This window comes from Temnothorax nylanderi, unplaced genomic scaffold (assembly GCF_030848795.1).
Source record: "Temnothorax nylanderi isolate EJ_2023f unplaced genomic scaffold, tnyl_v1.0 TNYL_tig1237_pilon, whole genome shotgun sequence".
Classification (NCBI taxonomy): Eukaryota; Metazoa; Arthropoda; class Insecta; order Hymenoptera; family Formicidae; genus Temnothorax; species Temnothorax nylanderi.
The window spans coordinates 1-20,614 of NW_027250299.1; the positions used below are offsets into that span (position 1 = coordinate 1).

Below are 20,614 nucleotides of genomic sequence, written 5' to 3' on the forward strand. Positions count from 1 at the left end.
TTCTCTACTCTGATTATAATGTTCTTCCTTCTTTCTTCTACATCGTCCTTTTCATTGTCTTCGGACCACCATTTTCTCCTGTATACCTTTTCCTCCCTCTCCTCACTCCCGTCCCTCTTCCTTTTACCAGCAACTTGTTCCATTTTGTAAACTTTCCTTCTCAGATTTTCTACTTCCTCTCTCAGCTCCTTTAATTCCTCCTTGAAGTTCTTCATCATCCTTGTCGCTCGTCCCTCCAACATCTTCTCCATCGCCTCCCTGTCAATTTCTATTGTCCCTCTAACCTTCAGCTTTTCGTCCATTTTTCTTTTCCTTTCCTCCTGTGTACTCTGAAACATTATTTCTTATATCATTTATCCCCTCTGCTTATCGCGCTCTCCTGTAATCTTCTTCCGTCTAATTCACCTTTCCCTTCACCCCTATAGCCCGTCCTTACCTTTGAACTCTCCACAATCACCTTCTAACTATCACTGCTTTCTTTCTTTTATCGTCCTTCTATTCCACAGTTCGCTTTTACTGTCGCCGCGTGCTTCTCTTACCTGTTCCCTTCCTACCGCGACCGACAGTTATACCAATAATCTCGTTGCCACCTATCCGTTGCACACGCTGCGGCGACACCGGTCTGTTCTGTCGTCTTCGATCCCTCGATCCTGCTGCCCGTCCGTCGCACACGTTGCGGCGACACCGGTCTGTTCTGTCGCCTTCCCTTCCGTTGCCACTTCCTCCTTCCCACAAGATTCCCTTCTTTTCTCTCTTTCTCTAAGACCACTCCTTCTCCACCCCTCCTCGCCTTTCCATTTCTTCTGCCAGCCACTCCTCTCCTCCAAATATCCTTCGCTTTCGTTCCATATTAGTTCTTTACCATCCACCCACATCTTCTGGTAACCAATTGTTGTTTTTTTTCCTGCCTCTCTTTCCTCTTTTGCTCTCTTTCTTATTTCCTTCTGTATCTGTCTTTCCATTTTTGTGAGGTCGTCATCCAAAAAGCTGTCAAATTTTTTCCCTAACTCCTTCCTAGTTCTCATTATCTCCCTCTTGGACTCCCAGTTCCTATACTTCAGCATTATCATTTTATTGCCTCCATATCCTATGTCATGCACTTCCTCAATTGCCACTTTTGTTTTATTTATTTCTTCCACCAACTTCTCGACCTTCTCTTTCCTTTCCGTCTCATTTCCTCCCGTCGCTTCCTTCACTATTATATTGTTTCTCCTTCTTCTCTCCTTCATTTCCAGATTTTCCCTTATCTCTTTCCGTTTCTCTATTAATACTCCTTCCTCCTTTCCTTCCTTTCCATTCAAGCCCGTCTTTTCTACCTTTTCCTCCAAGCTTTTCAATCTTTTCTCTATCGCATTTTTTTGCATTCCCCATTCCTCCTCCCTCCTTTTGAATTCCTCCACCAACCCTTTTATTATATCTTGTATCACCTCTTTATCTTTTTTTCTTTCCTTATCCTGCTCCTCCATTCTCCTTAGAATTTCCTTGAACATCTCCTCTGTTGTTGTGTTCTCTTTCCCTTCTTTGTCTTTTTTGATCTTGTCAGTCAACGATCTGTTCATCTTCTTTAGTGCATTAAAGTTCTCTAGTAGCTCCTCTTCCGCTTTTGCTGTTAATTTCTCCTCGATTTCTCTTCCTTTCCTTATTTGGATACAAGCTAAGAGTGAGCCCGCGCTGCCTGTTCTCCCTTTGTTCATTATCACTTTTTCCTTTTCCGCCTCCATCTGCCACCTTCGAAACTCTCTTTCCCCCTAGCTCTTGTCCACTATGCGAAGACCAGTTTTCCTATCCTTACCGATATTCCTAGCCCGCCTCTCCAATCCGCCTCCGTAACCGCCTTGTTCTCCCTCTATATTCCGTGTATTCCCTGCTCGTGGCCGTTCTTCACTCACCGTTTTTCTTTCTTCCCTTCGCGTACTCTCGGCCCGTCTCACTTTCACTCGCGGCTACAACATCCTTTTTCTCCTTTTTTCTGCCCTTTTACGACTTCCCTCCACTTTCTCACACGCTCTCGCTCCTCCACTTTCTCCTCCTCACTCGCGCTCCTCCACCTGACCTTGAGACCGACGCCCAAAGGCCAGTCGGCCTCCTTGACACCACTCGATCGAAAAATAACGAGCGCAACATCAATTCAGATGTCTGCCAAGCGGGAGGACGATCCAGCAAGGGAGACGATGCGGACGAAGGCCGAGAGGAAAATATCCGACCCCTCGTATACGTACATCCACTCCTATTCCTGAACATAATCCCGAGAGCGATAAAGAAAACGTCAGCTCAGACGTTGACATTACCATTCCATTGGATGACAGCGACCGCGAGGAAACGTTGGAACAGCTGATCCAGCCTAGCCAGCAGATCCAGAGCGATGACGCAGAGACAGCTGATTCACAGCGTGAATAAAGGTTGGTCCAGTGCCTGAAAAGAAAATAAAGACGATATTAATAACGATGGATCAAAGCGAGATCTGTAACGAGTTTCTTATCGTTTATATAATCATAGCAATAACGTTATTGATTAACTTGATTTTATTAACGCATATGAAAAGGGTTATAGAGACCTAAATATTAACGTAGCTCTGCCTAACGAGCAAATGTGACACAAGCCATGTTGCTTGAATTGATTGATATTTCTTATATTGATTATTTTATATTACATACTATTAACATTGACGACTCTTCCAAACGAGCCAGATATATTTTAACATAAGATATACAGCGATAGTATAGTAAGTAAGAACATGCCCGAGTGCATATATATTTTATATTGATAAGCCAGATGGCTAAGATTATCATTATATATCCATTTCAGTGACTTAGAGTCATAAAGAATTGAGACACACGTCAGACTCAACAGCTTAACCGTTAGATATAACTAATCAGCTGATTGTGACAAACTTTTGATTTATGATTGGAAATCATTTAAAGACGACCGATTTAACTTTAAAAGGTCTTGTAGAACACGTACATGCGTTTTATTCGAGACAAATACGCGTGATTGACATTTTAACCACTTTTGATAAAAATCTATAATTATGATCCGATTTGCATATTATTATGTTAGAACACTTTCTAGTGGCCCACAGAACAAGCCTATATGGTTTAATTGCGAAAATACACCGTATTTCAAAATTTGATACCTTCGGGCCTAACTCTTCAATTATCATCCGATTTGGATGTTTAAGGTCTCAAACGTTTCGTTTTGACTTAAATAGACCATTATGATGTCAAAAGTGAGAAAATATAATTAGAACAAAAAATCACCAGTTTGGGTGAGATTCGTCATTAATGATGCGAATCGATTGCGAATAGTTTCAAACGTCTTGTTATCACCTACAGAGACTACCCATGCGATAAAATTATTGAATTTTGCAATAGATAAGATTTTTACCCCTTTGGGGCAACTTCTTTGTTTACAGTCCGAATGACTTTTTATTAGTCTTAAAATGTTCGTAGTGACTCCCAGAAGCGAGCCATGCAATAATATTTCAATAATTATTAATATTTCACAATGTTGCAAAATTTGCAAAAATCGAGAATAAGCCTAATGATGAAGCTTTAATCATAGAAATGGTTATATTGATCCCAAATAACAATAATCTGAGGTGCTTTTCTCAAATTTTGCATTATTTCAAAAATTGACACTTTTTGGTCAATTGTTTAAATAAATGAATTTTTAGACTTTTGACGTTATAATATCATTCATAGGGACTGAATAGAGACGTCCATGCTGAAAAAACATTGATTTTGTCAAGATTGCAAAAGTCGATCTGTAATGACGAACTTTTGTAATTCGCGTGATTTAACGACTTTAAGGTCGAAATCTATTCACTTACCGTGAGAGGAACTAGGAAAATCCTCATTTAGTCAAATCAAAGCAATTGTATTGATTTTGCCAAAATTAACGAGAATCGTAAATATCGATAAATATATATATTTAAACGCACAGAAAATCTTGTAATAAATAAAGAAAAATGTTCATCTAGTCAAAAGTGCATAAAAATATATATATGAAGATTTCATTGACATAGGTCAGTTATATGAAAAATAGAGATAGATGGATTATCTTGATTTAAGGTGCATATCCTTTAATGAGATATTGATACAAGTGCCTTGAATGCAATTTGCAAACGCTCAAAGCGTTCTGCGTTGATTATACATCGATTCCTGAAAAAAGGGAAATTGATTGTTTAACATAATATACTTACCTGGATACTTACCGGATGAGTCCTGTTGATGATAAATGTACCTGAAAATAAATGGGATGAATGATTACGCGACATTAATTAAAAAATGTTAATGAGCAGGGAAAATCCGCATTTATGTAAAGAGTGCATGATATTGCGTAACGAGCGAATGATAAAACGGGATTCATCATATTATTATATAAATTTTGCATATAAATTTATTATTTGCAAAAGGGAAAGTCTCAACACGTAGTCGCATAATTAAATTGTTATTGCGTCATTCTGAACGTCGGCAGTTGCCTTTGACGTAACTTGATATCTTGTTTACTTCGCGAGAAGGTTCCGAGAAACCTGTCCGAGCGAGTCGACTGCGTGCAAGAGAGATAGCGACAGAATAGAACTGGCTGCTCATTGGCTCAAGCCGAGGTAGTGGGAAGACACAGCCAGCTCGGGTATATAAGGACGAGCAAACTCAGCTCGAGGTTCTTTCCCAAAGGTTCTTTCCCATGGGTTCTTTCCCAGTGAGATATTCCATAAGGAAGTGCTTGATACTTTCAAAGAGTATTCGTGTAAATCGAGTTTAGAAGGGACATCTTAAGCGTAACTACTAACGATCGTATACTCGTTTATGGGAAAGATTAGTTCGCGTATATTCGCGTACTTGTAATTATCTTTCGCGCAGCGAACGGTTGTTAAGCAACAATTATATTGTTAGATTACTCGACTCGTAGCGAGGAATAAGACCCGGCATCGTGCATTGTCGTTAGCCGTTGGAATTACTTTCCATTTTGACAAATAGCGTACTCATGTACCAACGTCTTAAAATACATCTTGTTATTGTTAATTCAATACAGATTCATAATTAATTAATATTCCTATCCCAATATCCGGATATCAAATACGTAACGCGAACGCGAGTGAAGGACTTTGAAGCTACATCGTCTGAAGAACGTCAGAGCTGAGCCACGTACAGATAAGATATTCTGGAAGGAAGGAAGTTAATAAGCCCATTGTCATTGCCATTGACGGGTATATACGTTCTGTGTCAGCGTACAAAACACAGTGGCGACCGTATAAATTACATACAAGTAAGTTAATTCTTATTCACGACCACAAGTTCGGTCACAACCTCTCCTAATCCCTCTTAATCTGCCAAAATGCCCTCGCCTTACCCCCACGTGCCACACTGTGTCGTCCCGGAACCGGAAGTCCTTATTATTATCTAATTAATTTACTATTATTTAATTTATTAAATTTTATTATTATAAATATTATTTATTTAATTTTAAATTATTTAAACTTAAAATTTAAAATATATTCAAAAATTTATTTATATTTTAATTAAATAATAAATCTTTTAAATAAAAATTAAATTTTTATAAATAAAATTTTTGTTAATATTAATTATTTTAATTAAATTTTAACTAATATAATAATATCTTATTTATATTTATATTAAAATATTTTATATTCAATAAATTTTTGAATAAAATTATTAAATCTAACGATAAAAAATTTAATTTTTTATATCTATTTTAATATTTACAAATAAATTTGAATGAAATTTATTAACTATGATTATAAAAAAAATATAAATTTTTTAAAAGATATAAGATAATTAGATTATCTTTATTTCAATGTATTATTCAATTTCTTATTCTATTTTCCCGGAAATTAGTTTCATTTTTGACTTTTTTAGTTTCAAAATTAACTTTTTTAATTTTAGGAAAAAGAATTTTACCGGATTTTATTTATAAAATTTTTGATCGTTATAATTATTTTATAATTTTATTATAAGTTTTTCTATATATAACTACCTATTTATTAAACCAAAAACATACATATATATAATATATACATTATATTAATTTTAGCCTAAATAAATGTTTCTTTTTAAAATTTTTTGTTCTATTTAGTTTCCAAAATCTTTTTTTAATGTAAATAAAATATTTTTCTTAAACTAAAATTTAATTTTTTACACAAAAATAATTAAATTTTTTATTTAAATGATTATTAAATAATAATTAATTATTTTTATTATACTAATAAAATTATTTAATTTTCTTATAAATTATTTATCATAATTATATAGTTAGTTAGTTAGAAATATACTTTATTACCCCAAGGGGTCCAAAAGAGCGTTTTGTAGGGATGTACCCAACCCTGTACATGACTCCATACATTGAAGGCCCTGCCATGCCATAGGCTCATTGGCGTTTTTCAGGGACGTACCTTGAAATCGCAGGTTTCACCCTCGATTTCCATAGAGAGCCGGGAATCTACCGGTCTGACACTGACGATGTCCCACGACAACGGGGCGAAGCAGTCACCGAAAGTGCAGCCGAGTGGACAACCCGAGGAGGCTAAACGACAGACAATAGAACCTCTGATAAGCCCGACAGCAGACGAGGGCGCGAGAGAATCATACCAATACGAGGAACTACCCGACGAGGAGGTCCGGAGGCTTATGGCGAGGGGCAGGGCAGAGATCGTCGAGACGACGTCGCCCGGTAGCCAGATCTTCGCAACGGAGGTGGAGGTGCAGCAGGAGTTGCCACCGATACAGAGCAGCCAGCAGGACCGGAGCGAAGGGAACGAGTACACACAGCTGTAGAGCAGCAAGATAAATATACCTTTTTATAATGTACAAGCGAGTATTATCGTTTTAAGTTTTTAACGCACAAGTTTTAATTATTTTAATTTTATTAATTTTACACACGACGAATAGTAGAGAAAAGGGCACGAGGTGCAAATAGAATTAGAGATAAGGATACGGCAGCGAGCCGACGAAATATATTAATAATAAAGAAAAAGAGTTTACACATAAACAGATATACTTACCTACAAACATTCCTCCAATCCCAGATAATTGTCAATAAGACGAGCACACAAAATACATAATATTAACGATAACATTCATCCAGATGGATTCAGATAAATTCAAAATAATTATACTTACATTCATTTTCATTCTTTTTGCCATAGCAGTAGTTAGTATACTGTTACTGGTATATTCTTATAAAGTAGAGTCAGAACCACATTGCTTACCATGAAATTTAAAGAATACATAATTGTTTCATTTATAATATTTTTCCCATTATTCACAAGTTTCCAAGACACGGATATCATACTTACACTCTACGCAATATTTACACTTTACATAATAATTTTAGGAGCGGAGATAGATCCACGACCGATCCGCGAGTGACGGTCTTATTAAACATTATATTTAAGCTACACTTTTAGCGCTATTAACGAGCAGGACATATTCCTGAACAAACATCTATTTTATTTTATTTTTTCAAGCGATATTTACAATTACACCCCGCTACACTAATTACACTTTACAGGACATAAGCCGATAGAGAAAGCAGGGACAATCTGCACATGGAAGAAATTCCAATTTGATAAAGTTAACAATTTTATAAAGTTCTAACAACAATTTCAACGTTTAAACAGTTATATTAAGGCCTTCAGCCGACGAGATGCACAAGGTGCACAAGTACAATTAGATTCACATTTTATTCAAGATTTATTAAGATTTTATTACAGAAACGACCTTTTGGGGCAATATACAATTAATTAAATTCATTTGCAACATTTTAAAGCATTTTGAAGATTTACACTTATTTATTACACTCTCGACACTTTCTACACCTGTTTCTAAGATTCAGCGTGCGAGACGAGCCAGCGAAGGCTCTACACCTTTTATTACACTTTCGACACTTTCTACACCTGTTTCTAGATTCAGCGTGCGAGACGAGCCAGCGAAGGCTCTACACCTTTTAATTACACCCATTACACTTTCTACACTTGCATGTTAGATTTCAGCGTGCGAGACCGAGTCACCGAAAGGTGCTACACTTTTACACTTTCTACACTCGACGACTTAGGATAAGCGTGCGAGATGAGCCAACGACGGCAGTTACACTTTTGATACACTTTTAGCACTCTGAGTGCAGATTCATTAAATTCATAGAATTTTCAGCGTATTATTTACAGTTACTTCTCGAGGAAGAGAAACAGGCCAAATGGAGTTGTTCCAGGCAAAGATTTATTTAACATTGCAAATAGCATTGATTTTCATTATATTCAGTTACACCTTCTTACACTTTTGTGTACTTTCTACACTTTTAGACGGCATTGAGCCAATTTAATATTATATTCATTAATTTGATATTTAAACATTATTCCCTGTCAATTTAAGAAAACATTATTATGCGATTATGCATGCGGTAATTTTAAGCCGCGTTATACTTACCTTTTGATACTTACCTTTATTACATCGACTCCGGTGATTAGATGAGACGATTCCATAGCGATCCTGGGTACCTGAAAGAAAAGAGAAATTAATACTTACCTGGTTTACATTGGATTCGTCTTTTGTGACGTTGTGAGTCACTCGATAATAATCGAGTGACTTTGAGTTCGCTTGCGCGAAGTTTGCGTGCAGCGACGCGTTTGGTTCACGCGGGTGCGAAAGCCAAGTCGCGCCGTTGCACTTTAGTGTAGCATCTCACGAAAAGGTGCCAAGTCCCAACAACGACTCGGCAAGCGAAGTGCGGATGGAATCGTACCATCTACACCCGAAGGTGCGTTCCGCGAGTGCGAAGGCTGCGCGCCTAAAATGAGGACTCAGCGCATGCGTGAGTCTAAGGTGGGAGAACTCGACCCGTTCCTCCCGGACAGTCCGTCGTGAATTTTCGAGGCGTCAACACGTACAACGGTTGCGCCATACAAATCGGAAAAGGCGTTCTTATCCCGTTATCCGCTAGCGTTAGTAGCGTGATTGAACATTAATTAGAGACAGTGAGTGCGCGATACGGGATACCCATTTGCGCTTATATTGATCGTTAAGATCCGCTTTAACCGAAATAACGGCGTTTCGATAAAAACTCGACGTAGCAACACGCGATCGAGCGAATACGTGCGTTAGAAGAGATTGCTGTACAATCTAGTTTTAAATAAATTATTATTTGTTTATAATAAACAAAAAGCATTATTTCGCGACCCCAGTGAGTATCCTATCCTCGTAAATACGTTCGCTTAACAAGGGCGTGGCCGACGGCCTTGAACGCGCCTGCAACGTGAATCGACAGCCATATTGCCGAGAAGGAAGGACGGGGCAACGCAGTAACATAAGGTTTCTGTATTCTATCCAGAAAATACAGTGGCGACCGTAAATTCAGCCCAAGTAGTAAGTGGCTATATTTGATAATTTTAACAATTACATTCGTTGTTCCGGTCACAACCTAACCCTTTACAAAATATCAAACAAAAATATCAAAAAACAAAATCAGAATCAAAATCAAAATCACAATCTCAGTCTTACTCAAAATCAGAATCACAATCTCAGTCTTACTCAAAATCAAAATCACGCATAACAGAAAACCTATATACTCAATCTATATAATCAATCCATATAACGTTCGCACACCAGAGACAGAAACCATCAAAACGACCAAATCGTCCTCCCGGTTCAGGCTGAAGCTCAATCACCATTTTCGCCTTTTTTCTCGCCGTTTCTTTCCGCATCCAGTTCCGCTACGCCTCCGCGTCCCCGCACATCCCGTAGGCAATGGTGTGCAGCAGCTGCGGCAGCCACTCCTGTCGTCACAGTTCTGTCCCGGGGGCCTTAGACGCCTTTCCTTCGGCTTGTTACCTGCCCCCTCAGTGGCGCATGACACCCGCATCGGGGTGCCGTCGCCTCCGCCCTGGCTCGCATCTGCCGCACGTTCGGGACGCTCGGCTGTACGGTTCGGCACTTTCGGGTTGACGCTCAGTGGTGGATGCATCTCATCGGTCTAGCGGGGTAATCCGCCTACTGCAGCTGGTTAGTCGCCTCTCGCAGCCTCTCGAATCATTGCCATCCGCTCCAGCTGTATTCCCCCTTGGTCTCTTCCTCTGGCGTTTACTACTTTTCCTTCTTAGTCGGCCTTTGTTTTTCTTATCTCATCTGTATCCATCCGTGAGCTCTCCTCCGCATCCATCAATAAGCTCTCCTCGAGCTTGCTTGATATCTCCTCCTCCTCAGAGTCTTTTGGTCTCTCGCCAACTTCTTCTCTCCTTTCCTTTCTCTTTTTCTTCTCCTCCCCTTCTCTGATTCTCCTCTCAAGCGTTTTGTCCTTGTCCATCTTGACCTTCAGTCTGCTACCTGCCCTCCTCCTCGCGTCTAGTGCCCTCCATTTTTCCTCCTCACTTTCCAACCTCACCAGCATCGTCATCCATTCTCCTCTCAGACCTATTACACGCTTACTTCCCTTACTTCTACTTTTATCCCCAGGTCCTCCGAGAGCATACGTCTCACCTTCTCCCAGTTCGTTCCTTTACCTAGCCATCTGCTCTTCTCTATCCTTATTATGATATTCTTCCTCCTTCTTTCGTCTTCATCCTTCTCATCGTCGTGCGGCCACCATTTCCTTTCTTCTATACTGCCCCTGCTCTCTGTGCTAACGTCCCTTTTCCTTTTCCCCGCACCCTGCTCAAGTCTTCGTATTCTTCTTCTCAGTCTCTCTATCTCCTCTCTCTGATCTCTTATTTCCTCCTTCAGTCCTCTCAGACTCTCGATCTCCTCTCTCTGATCCCTTATTTCCTCCTTCATCCCTCTCAGTATTTCCTTTGTTTGGTCTCTTATCAGTTTCTCCATCGTCTTTTTCTCCATTGACACCTTTGCTCTGAACTCCATGCCTTCCCTTGTCTTGTGCTTCCTTCTCTCTGACCTTATCTGTAAAATAACTTATCTTAACCTTCTACTACTTAACCTCATTTCCATTCCCCCTCCCTCCGCCTTGCCTCATCTCCTCAACCGCTTTCATCCATTCCTCCCCCTCTCCCCCCTCACCCATTATCCTCCCCACCACCCCTTGCCAACTTTCTCCCTTCCACCCCTCCCATCTAGTACACTCTTCCCAGACGTGTTCCCACGTCTCCTCCTTCAATTCACATATCCTGCATTTTCTGTCTTTCTCCTCTCCCCAATATAGTCCTTCCCTGACCTCGTTACCTAGTCTAAACCTTGCAACTCTGCTCCATCTTGCCTCCTCCCAACCCTTCTTTAAATAATCCGGGATTCCATCCTTCCTTATAAACTTATACCACCTGTTGTATCTTGATTCCCTAATTCCCTTTTTCATTCCTTCTTGTCTTTGTTTCGATTTCTCTTTTTGTTCTATTGCCTCCTCTGTCAATTCCTCCTCCCTTCCAATCTCCACGCCGATATCTTCCAGATAATTCTTTCTCTCCAGCTCCCACTTGCCTGTTATCCTTCCCCTCCTCCACCTCTCCTTCATCTCTTCCAAACACTTCCTCGCTATTTCTCCGCCTTTACCTTCTTCCAGTTTCTTTTCAAACCTCCATGCTCTCTTGCTTGCTCTGGCTTTCATTTTCTCCCTTTCTACCTCGTCTCTAACCATATATCCTGGTGTTCTCCAATTCAGTCCAAAAATCCATCTGAGATATCTCTCGTGTATCCCTTCTACCTCCCTCCTTTCTTTCCATCCCCATATTTCTGCCCCGTATCCCATCACCGTCCATATCAGGGTATCGTATAGCCAGATCCTTCTTTTCCAATCTTTTTTCCACATCCTTTTTCCTATCCCCCACACCTCTCTCATTACTCTTGCCGCTTTCCTTCTTCTTTCTTTGATGTGCGCCTCTTGTCCTCCGTTTTCTTTCAATGTATACCCCAGGTATTTGAATTCTTTGACCTCCTCCAACTTCTTTCCTTTCCATCTCTAATCATATTTCCTCTTCCTCCCTCCTCCCTTTCTAAATCTTATTATCTTTGTTTTCTCTATACTCAGCGTCAGTCCCTTCATGTCTAAATACCCCTCTAGCCTGCTTATCATCGATCTCATGTCTTGTTCCTCTTCCGCTAGCACTGCTATGTCATCTGCATACATTAGCGTGTATATCCTCTCTCCTCTTAATCTTACACCCCCCCCCATCCACCTTTCTTCATAAACTCCTCGATGTCTGCAATTAGTATATTAAACAATATCGGACTTAACGGGCATCCTTGTCTTAATCCCTTTGCCGTCCAGTATGCGTCCCCCCTTTCTTCTCCCCTTCTCACGCTGCTTTTGGTTTCTCTTAACACCTCCTCTACCCTGTCTATCAGTCCTTGTCTCACTCCTCTCTCTTTCATTGCCTTGAGTAAGACTTCCTTATCTACTGAGTCAAACGCCGCCTTCAAATCTACAAACATAACTGTCATCTTCCCTTTCTCTTTTCCTAACTGTCTGTTTACCAGGTAATTCAGAGCGAATATCTGATCCATCGTCCCCATTCCTTTTCTAAATCCTGCTTGGTTGCCTGGGATCAAGTTCTTCGTTTCTACTTCTTTCCTTATCCTTTCTGCTAGAACCGCCGTGTATATCTTGTACATTGAAGACATGATCGTTATCCCTCTGTAGTCCTTTACCTCTCGTCCTTCTCCTTTCTTCACTATTGGTATTATCTCACCCTCCTTTCAATGCTCCGGCCAGCCGTCCCTCCTCCACACTCGTTTACATATTTCCCATACCCATCTCACCATCTCTTCTCCTCCAAATTTCCAAACCTCGTTCGGAATCCCATCCCTGCCTATTGCCTTCCCTGTTTTCAGTTTCTTTATTACATTCCTTACTTCTTCCAGTTCTATCTCTTCCTCTTCATGCCTGTTCCCTCCCCCATCTCCTTTTACTACCTTGTTCTCCATCCCACCCATTAATTCCATGAAGTACTCCTTCCATTCTTCCATTTTTATCTCTTCGTTTGCCCTTTCTTCTTCTTCTTACTCTGCCTATCAGCTCCCATACCTTTCCTTCTGTTTTCGCCTCCCCTATTTCTCTTGTCATCCTATCCTTTTCCTCTTCCTTCTTTCTTTTGCACATTTCTCTGTACTCCCTCCTCCCTCCTCTATATCTTTCAGCGTCTCCATTTCCTTTCCTCCATTTTCTTAATTCTCTCCTGACTTCTCTCTTTCTTTCCTTGCATTCTGCGTCCCACCATCCTCGCCTGCTCTCGCTCACTCCTTTTTTTTTCTTTTTCGTTCTCCTCTAATGCTTTTCCTATCTTCGACATTCCTTCCTCTATCTCATCCTGCAGCTCCCCATTTCCTCCTATCTTCCCTAGCCTCTCACTGAATTGCTTTCTTCCTTCTTCATTCCATATCCCTCTTTTTCTTATCTTTTCCACCTCTTTCCTTCTCTGTTTTTTCCCTGCGTTACCTCTTATCCATAGCATTAACGGGTGATGATCTGAATCTACCTTTTTCCCTACTTCTAATCTTTCCACTTTTTCTCTAATGTTCTCATCTCCTAAAATGTAGTCTATGACCGTTTCACCTTTTCCTCCTGTGTATGTATATTCTCCTTCCTCGTCTCCTTTCATGTCTCCGTTCAAGATCGTCCATCCTCTTTCCTCGATAAATTCTATCAGTGTCCTGCCTTCCTTATTCACTTTCTTGTCTTTCGATTTTCTCCCTCTTTCTTTCCCTCTACCCTCGTTTTCCTCCTCCCATCCTCCCTCCTCTCCCGTTCTCGCGTTAAAGTCGCCACCTATTATAGTCCTTACTCCCATTTCTCCCTCCTCCATGCACTCCTTCAGGCCTTCTAGCTTTTTATCTATATCTTTGTTTACATATATTCCTATTATTCTCCAGGTTTCTTCTCCTATTCTTATCTTAATCTCTAATTTTCCTTCTTTTTCTTCCATCCTTTTTCCCTCCTTTATCTCTTCTATCCCACTTCTTATTCCTATTAACATGCCTCCGCACGCTCTACCTTTCTTGTTTCTCCTGCTCGCTATCTGTACTCTCCAGTTAAATTCTTTCGGTAGTTTTTCTTTTATCCTCTCCCATCCTTTTCCATCCATCCACGTCTCCATCATAACAATAACATCCCACTCCCTTAACCTTTCCCAAAAATCCTTGTCTTTATTTGTTATACCCGCTACATTCCAGAAGACCATCTTCCACGTCTCCTCCCCCTCCCTGTTCTCTCTTATCCTTTCCTCTTCTTCTTTCTCCACATCTTCTCCCTCTTCTCTCCTTGTGGATTTCTCTCCCTCTTCCCTCCTACTTCCTCCTTCCTCCCTGTGTTCCTTTGTATTGTACTGCCCTTCTTCTGTTCTCTTTCCCTCTTCTTGTCTCCCCTCCTGTGTCTCCTCCCTCTTTCTCATCTTTCCCGTGCTTTCCGTTTCTTTGTCCTTTTCCTTTTCCTTATGCCTTGCGAAAGTCCTCCCTCTCCTCTAGCCTTCCTTTATTCTCGTTCCATCTCCACTCTTTGTTGTCCTCCCATATCTTCTGGTAACCAAATGTGACTCTTTTTCCTTTTTCTCTCTTTTCTCTTGCTATCTTTCTTATCTCTGATTGTATCCGTCTTTCCTCTTTGGTGAGATCGTCATCCAAAAAACTTTCGTACTTCTTTCCCAGTTCTCTCTTTTTCTTCATAATTTCTCTCTTGGCCTCCCAGCTTCTACATCTCAATAACCTTATTTTGTTGTTTCCAAATCCTATCTCTTGTATTTCCTCAATAATGCCCTCCGTTTTGTTTAATTCCTCCAACAACTTTTCGAATCTCTCCTTCTTTTCCCCGTCGTTTCCTACTTTCTCCTCCTTCACAATTATATTGTTTTTCCTCCTTCTTCTCTCTGCCATCTCCATATTTCTTTCTATCTCCCTCACTTTCCTCAGCAATTCCCCTTCTTCAATCTCCTTGGTGTCCTTCGCCTCTATCTTCTCTATTTTGTCCTCTATTTTTTTTACCCTTTCGTCTAACGCGTATCTCTGCTTTTCCCATTTTTCTTCGCTCCTCTTCAAATCCTCCCTTAATCCCTTAATTTCGTTCTTTATCTCTTCCTTGTCTCTTTCCCTTTCTTCCTTATCTTTTTTCCTCTCCCTCTCTTGCTCCTCCATTTTCTTCAATATTTCCTTTAGCATCTCCTCTGCCGCCATATTTTCTTTTTTCTCTTCTTCTTTTCTTACCTTATTTGGCGGTGATCTGCTAATCCTTCTCGTTTTGTTGAATTTTTCTAGGATTTCTTTCTCTGCTCTAGCGGTTGCTTCTTCCTCTATTTCCTTTCTTTTCCTTTTCAGTATGAGATCCTTGATCGACCCCAGGCTATCAGTTCTTCCTCTCAGTTTGGCGAGTTCCTCCGCTTTCGTTGGCCTGCCTCTTGCTTTCTTCTCACCCTCCCCCTCTTTCCTCTTTCCTTTATCTCCCTGCTGTTCCCTCTCTGCTCCTAATTCCCTCTCTATCTCCATCCGCCGTTCCTACTTTCGCTTATCCCTCTTGCTTGTTATATAACCTATGGCCGCGTGCACTTACCGAATTTGTCCCTTCTATAATCTAGCTAGCCTATGTTCGCTCTCGCGCTACTGCTTTCCGTTCTATTTCCCCCTCTATACACTCTCCGCTCTATGCCCGACTTCGTGCCGCCGCCCGCGTCACGGTTCTCCCGTCGAGTCGCCCCTCTCCTCCAACTATCGTTCGTGCCGTACCCGTCACCTGTCCCTCGCCACTTTCCTTTCCTTTATCCCCTTTTACCTATTCCCCCTTTTCCCTCCCTTCTCACCTCCTCGTTCTCTCACCTCCACTCTCCCTCGCGCGGTCGCTCTCTCCTTCTGCAGCCTCCTCTAAACCTCCTTTCTCTGCCACTTTTCTCTCGCTCACACGCACACCTGCCACTCTCAATATCACCGGAAACGGAAGTCCCATCATAATTATATAAATTTATATAATAATTTTAATTAAAACCAAATTATTAAATTAAAAATATATATAAATTAAATAAGTAAGCTAAAAAAGCTACTAGGTTCATACCCTAATTATAGAATTATTAATCTCTTATTTATGTATATACATATATATTAATGATATGCCTGACTTAAAAGGATTATTTTGATAGAATAAATTATGTATTTTAAAATACTTTCATTATTATATTTAATAGAATCAAACTATTACAAAAAATTTCAAAAATTTTTATGCCTCCTACATTAAAATATAATAAAAATTATCTTAATATTAATATTTTAAATTAATTTTATTTAATTATTAAATTTTTATTATAATATATAACTTATTTTCTAAATATTTTTTTATTATAAACTTACTCATTTTTACTATTTTATCCTTAAGATTTTTTGATTACACTAGCACCACAGACGCGCGCTTCGCGCGCGCTATTTAGCTTTAACATTATGCTATTACTATTACACTATTAATTTCTTGATACACACAACTGTCAAAATATACGATGACAGCTGCAAATGAAGTAAGCGCAGTGAGAAAACCAATCAGCATCGCGGAAAAGCGGCAACAATAAATTCGACTATCGACTTAACATGCTTTTTTTTAGAAAGGATTTTAATTTGATTTTTTATAGAAATTACTAACTTTTTATTCATTTGCTTAATAAATATAAATCTAAAAAATAAAAAATTAATTTTTTTTACTTTATTATTCAAATTTTAGCATCTTTCCCTATCATTATATGCATTATTCTAAATAATATTTTCATATATTATAATTATATTAATGTTATAATAATTCTTGCATTATTTATAAAATTAAGCATTCATTCCCCCCTTTCATCTATGACTTCCAATTCTTCAATAAATTATACCCTTTTACATAATTTCTCTCCTAAAAATTTATAATTTATTAATTTTTTTAATTTTAATTTCATGTTCAATCATTCCTCCATATATAATATTTAATTTATGTAATATTAAAATACTTATAAGATATGCTTCAATCAATCAAACTAGATGAATAATTATATTAATTTACATAAAATCTTTAATTTGATTAAAATATTTTTTATTTTATTCAATTATTTTATTTATTTTATTCATTTTTATTTCCTACTATAAAGTATTATTTAATTTTAAATATCCAATTTTAAATTTTAATAAATTCTATAACTTAATAATAATTACTATTATATTAAACATAGCTAGAATACCACCACTTTCATTTTTTTATATAAAATGATATAGAATTTTTATTTTTCTACAAAATTCTAACTTATTCTTTATTTTTATTATTATGATATTAAGATCACTAATTATATATTATACCTTTATGTAAATACTAGCTGGTTCGACCTAACCTCCAAGCACGCTGGCTGTCAAACAAGAATCCGAGGTGTAATTTACTTAATGCGAATTTTGCAAATGCAGGAAGTAGACGCATGGTTTTGCAATAGACTGACAAGGAAACATTCCGAGTTGTCGTTTTAATAAACGAGTCGATAGGTACAGCTTTATTTCCCCTACCGATCTAAACGCAGAATTGCTCCAAGATGCTGAGATTATTCAAATTATCAAGGAACTCGCTGGCTTCGCCCCGGAGAACATATGTAATAAGGGCTTCGCCCCGGAGGACATATGTAATAAGACACACAAAAAATCTCTCTCTCTCTCTCTCTCTCTCTCTCTCTCTCTCTCTCTCTCTCTCCCTCTCTCGATTATTTCCCGAAAAATTGGAAAAATTAAAAAAACCGGTTTCCAAAAAGATCGGTAACAAAAACTGTACACATCATGACGCTCCCCGTAAAATTCTATCCCTACTTCCTATACAATTCTTTAAAATTCTGTCAATTAATTCCCAAAAAATTGAAAAAATTTCGGTACCGGCTTCCAAAAAAATCGGTAACAAAAAATTATACACTTTATAACGCTCCCCGGAAAATTCTACCCTTGTTTGATCTATAATTCTTTAAGATTCGGTCAATTATTTCCCGAAAAATTAGAAAAACCGGTTTCCAGAAAATCGGTAACAAAAAACTATACACATAGTGGCACTCCCCGGAAAATTCTACCCCTATTTCATATACTTTTGGTAGAAATTTGATCTATAATTCTTTGAGATTCGGTGAATTATTTCTCGAAAAATTAGAAAAATTAGAAAAACCGGTTTCCAGGAAATCGGTAACAAAAAACTATACACATAGTGGCACTCCCCGGAAAATTCTACCCCTATTTCATATACTTCCGGTGAAAATTCGATTCAGGGGTTTGGGCTGGGCGTTGATGAGTCAGTGAGTGAGTCAGTCAGTCAGTCAGGACATCTTCCTTTATATATATAGATTATACTTAATTCCATATTTTTTTATCAATTTAAATCTAAACTTCTAATCTTAAAACTTACTTTTAAATATAATTTAAATTTTTTTATTCAAACTAGCTTACTAATATCCTTTATTATTTTAATTATTTAAAGAAAGATTTTAAGTTTATATAACCTAAACTTTAAACCTTCAAAGTTTAAAAAATAATAATTCCTTTATAAATCTTATCTCCATACTCACAAATCCACTCTTACTTACTTACATAATTTATATTTTTCCTTTTATTTAAAATCTTATATTACAAATGGTTATTAACAACAATTAATTAAGTAAATATTTAATAATATATATTAATATCAATTAATTTCTTTAAACTTGCAATTTAATATTTTATTTTATAAACTATAATATAAATTCATTATATTAATGTTAGAAAATTTTTCTTCCTTAAATAAATTTACAATTTATTACTTTAATCAGACATAACATTTTATTTTTTTACAAACCACTATGAATAAATGACTATTCTCTACTAATCACAAAGATATTGGTATTCTTTATTTTATTTTCGCCATCTGAGCCGGAATAATCGGATCTTCTATAAGAATAATTATCCGCCTTGAATTAGGTTCTTGTAATCCCCTTATTAATAATGATCAAATCTATAACTCTCTAGTAACCAGCCATGCTTTTATTATAATCTTTTTTATAGTTATACCTTTTATAATTGGGGGATTTGGAAATTTTTTAGTGCCTTTCTAATACTAGGATCTCCTGATATAGCTTACCCTCGTATAAATAATATAAGTTTCTGACTCTTACCCCCCTCAATTTTATTATTAACACTAGGTAATTTTATTAACAACGGAGTAGGAACAGGGTGAACAATTTACCCTCCTTTAGCATCAAATATCTTTCATAGGGGCTCTTCTGTAGACCTCTCAATTTTTTCCCTTCATATTGCAGGTATATCCTCAATTCTTGGCGCAATCAATTTTATTTCTACTATCAAGAGACACGGTAGTGTCTCGCGCCAAGTACACGCGGAGCGAGACCAACCGTGACTCTTTTACGCGACGCGACGGGTTGCGAGTACTCGAGATGTTGAGATCTCGATAACGAGTGAACGGATCAAGTTCTAAGTAGGCTTGATCGATAGCTTGGGGTCGACTTGGGGGGGGGGGTATCTCCTAGAATATTTTCCGCTACGTGCCCTACGAGCGGAGATATTGGGACGCAAAGTCCAAATGTGAAAAATTTTATTTAAGATACTCCTCCTCCTCCTCCTCCTCCTAACGCTGCGATTATAACATACATGTAACAGAGTAATGTCACTTTCACTTTTTCGACACTGGCGGCGCTTTCGCCAGCGCGCTGTCACAGTCAGTTCAGTTAATACGTGTGTGTACTGCGCGCAGTGCAGATAGTGCGTTCAGTGCGCTGTCACCGTCAGTTCAGTTAACCTATCGAGAGACACGGTAGTGTCGGAGCGAGACCGACCGTGACTCTTTACGCGACGCGACGATTAATACAAGGTAATTGTTTTATATGTAATTATCCTATATATCTATTATTCTATATATATTACTGTTACTTACTATACTACGTTTACGCGATTACGCGAGTGTTTACACAGGTTAACCTAGATATATTGACGGCATGGAGCTGATGCCGAAGAGATCCCGTTTACGCGAAGGAATTATCGTAAGTTATCGTATCGTTTTCGTAAGTTACTATACAGAATTAAGTAACGCTCGCGTAAACGTAGTATAGGTTAGATTACCGGTTTCTTACAAAATTTTACATAAAACGCGAGATTCACTTATGGGAGCTTTCCAGCAAGCGACACAAGTCGACACAGGTATCGTTTTGTCTTTGTTACTCATTGCCAAAAAAGAAAGATAGAACGACGTTTGTGTCGGCTTGTGTCACTTGCTGGAAAGTTCCCTATGTATGCAAGTTTAACGCCTATTGAGTTAATATAAAATAATTTTCCTAAATGTAAAAATAACATGATGTTATATATGCGGTTTGGCGTGAATATATATATAACTAGCTGGTTACCCGGGCTTCGCCCGGGAGTCGTTTTTCTTCAAACGACTTTATTTGTGTTTCAATATCCATAATCGAAAAAAATTCCTTTATCAGTTCGGATACCGATTCCCAAAAAGATCGGTAACGAAAAACTATACAGTTTATAGCACTCCCCGGGAAATTCTACCCCTGTTTTATATACAATTCTTTAAGATTCGGTCAATTATTTCCCGAAAAATTGAAAAAATTTCTGATACCGGTTTCCCAAAAAATCGGTAATGAAAAATTATACACTTTATGGCACTCCCCGGGAAATTCTACCCCTGTTTTATATACAATTCT

The 20,614-nt window shown here is 38.3% G+C and overlaps 2 protein-coding genes across 2 annotated transcripts; both read right to left on the reverse strand.

Annotated features, from left to right (window-relative positions):
- Positions 1-590: 590 nt before the first annotated feature.
- Positions 591-1,982, reverse strand: LOC139787014 (uncharacterized). Its single transcript, XM_071726103.1, has one exon. It carries the CDS (start codon positions 1,719-1,721, stop codon positions 591-593), a length of 1,131 nt encoding a protein of 376 aa, XP_071582204.1. The 5' UTR covers positions 1,722-1,982.
- Positions 1,983-12,136: 10,154 nt separating this feature from the next.
- Positions 12,137-12,920, reverse strand: LOC139787015 (uncharacterized). Its single transcript, XM_071726104.1, has 3 exons — positions 12,714-12,920; positions 12,255-12,557; positions 12,137-12,154 (listed from the first exon to the last, which is right to left on the reverse strand). Exons 1-3 carry the CDS (start codon positions 12,918-12,920, stop codon positions 12,137-12,139), a joined length of 528 nt encoding a protein of 175 aa, XP_071582205.1.
- Between the last annotated feature and the right edge of the window lie 7,694 nt (positions 12,921-20,614).

What these genes read in the sequence shown, in the direction of transcription:
- LOC139787015 (XM_071726104.1), bottom strand. Translation starts at nt 12,920, where the DNA reads ATGGAAGAATGGAAGGAGTACTTCATGGAATTAATGGGTGGGATGGAG. An exon ending in AATTTGGAGGAGAAGAGATG is followed by an intron (nt 12,558 to 12,713) that starts GTGAGATGGGTA and finishes TCAATGTACAAG; the next exon opens with ATATACACGGCGGTTCTAGC.
- LOC139787014 (XM_071726103.1), bottom strand. Translation starts at nt 1,721, where the DNA reads ATGGAGGCGGAAAAGGAAAAAGTGATAATGAACAAAGGGAGAACAGGC.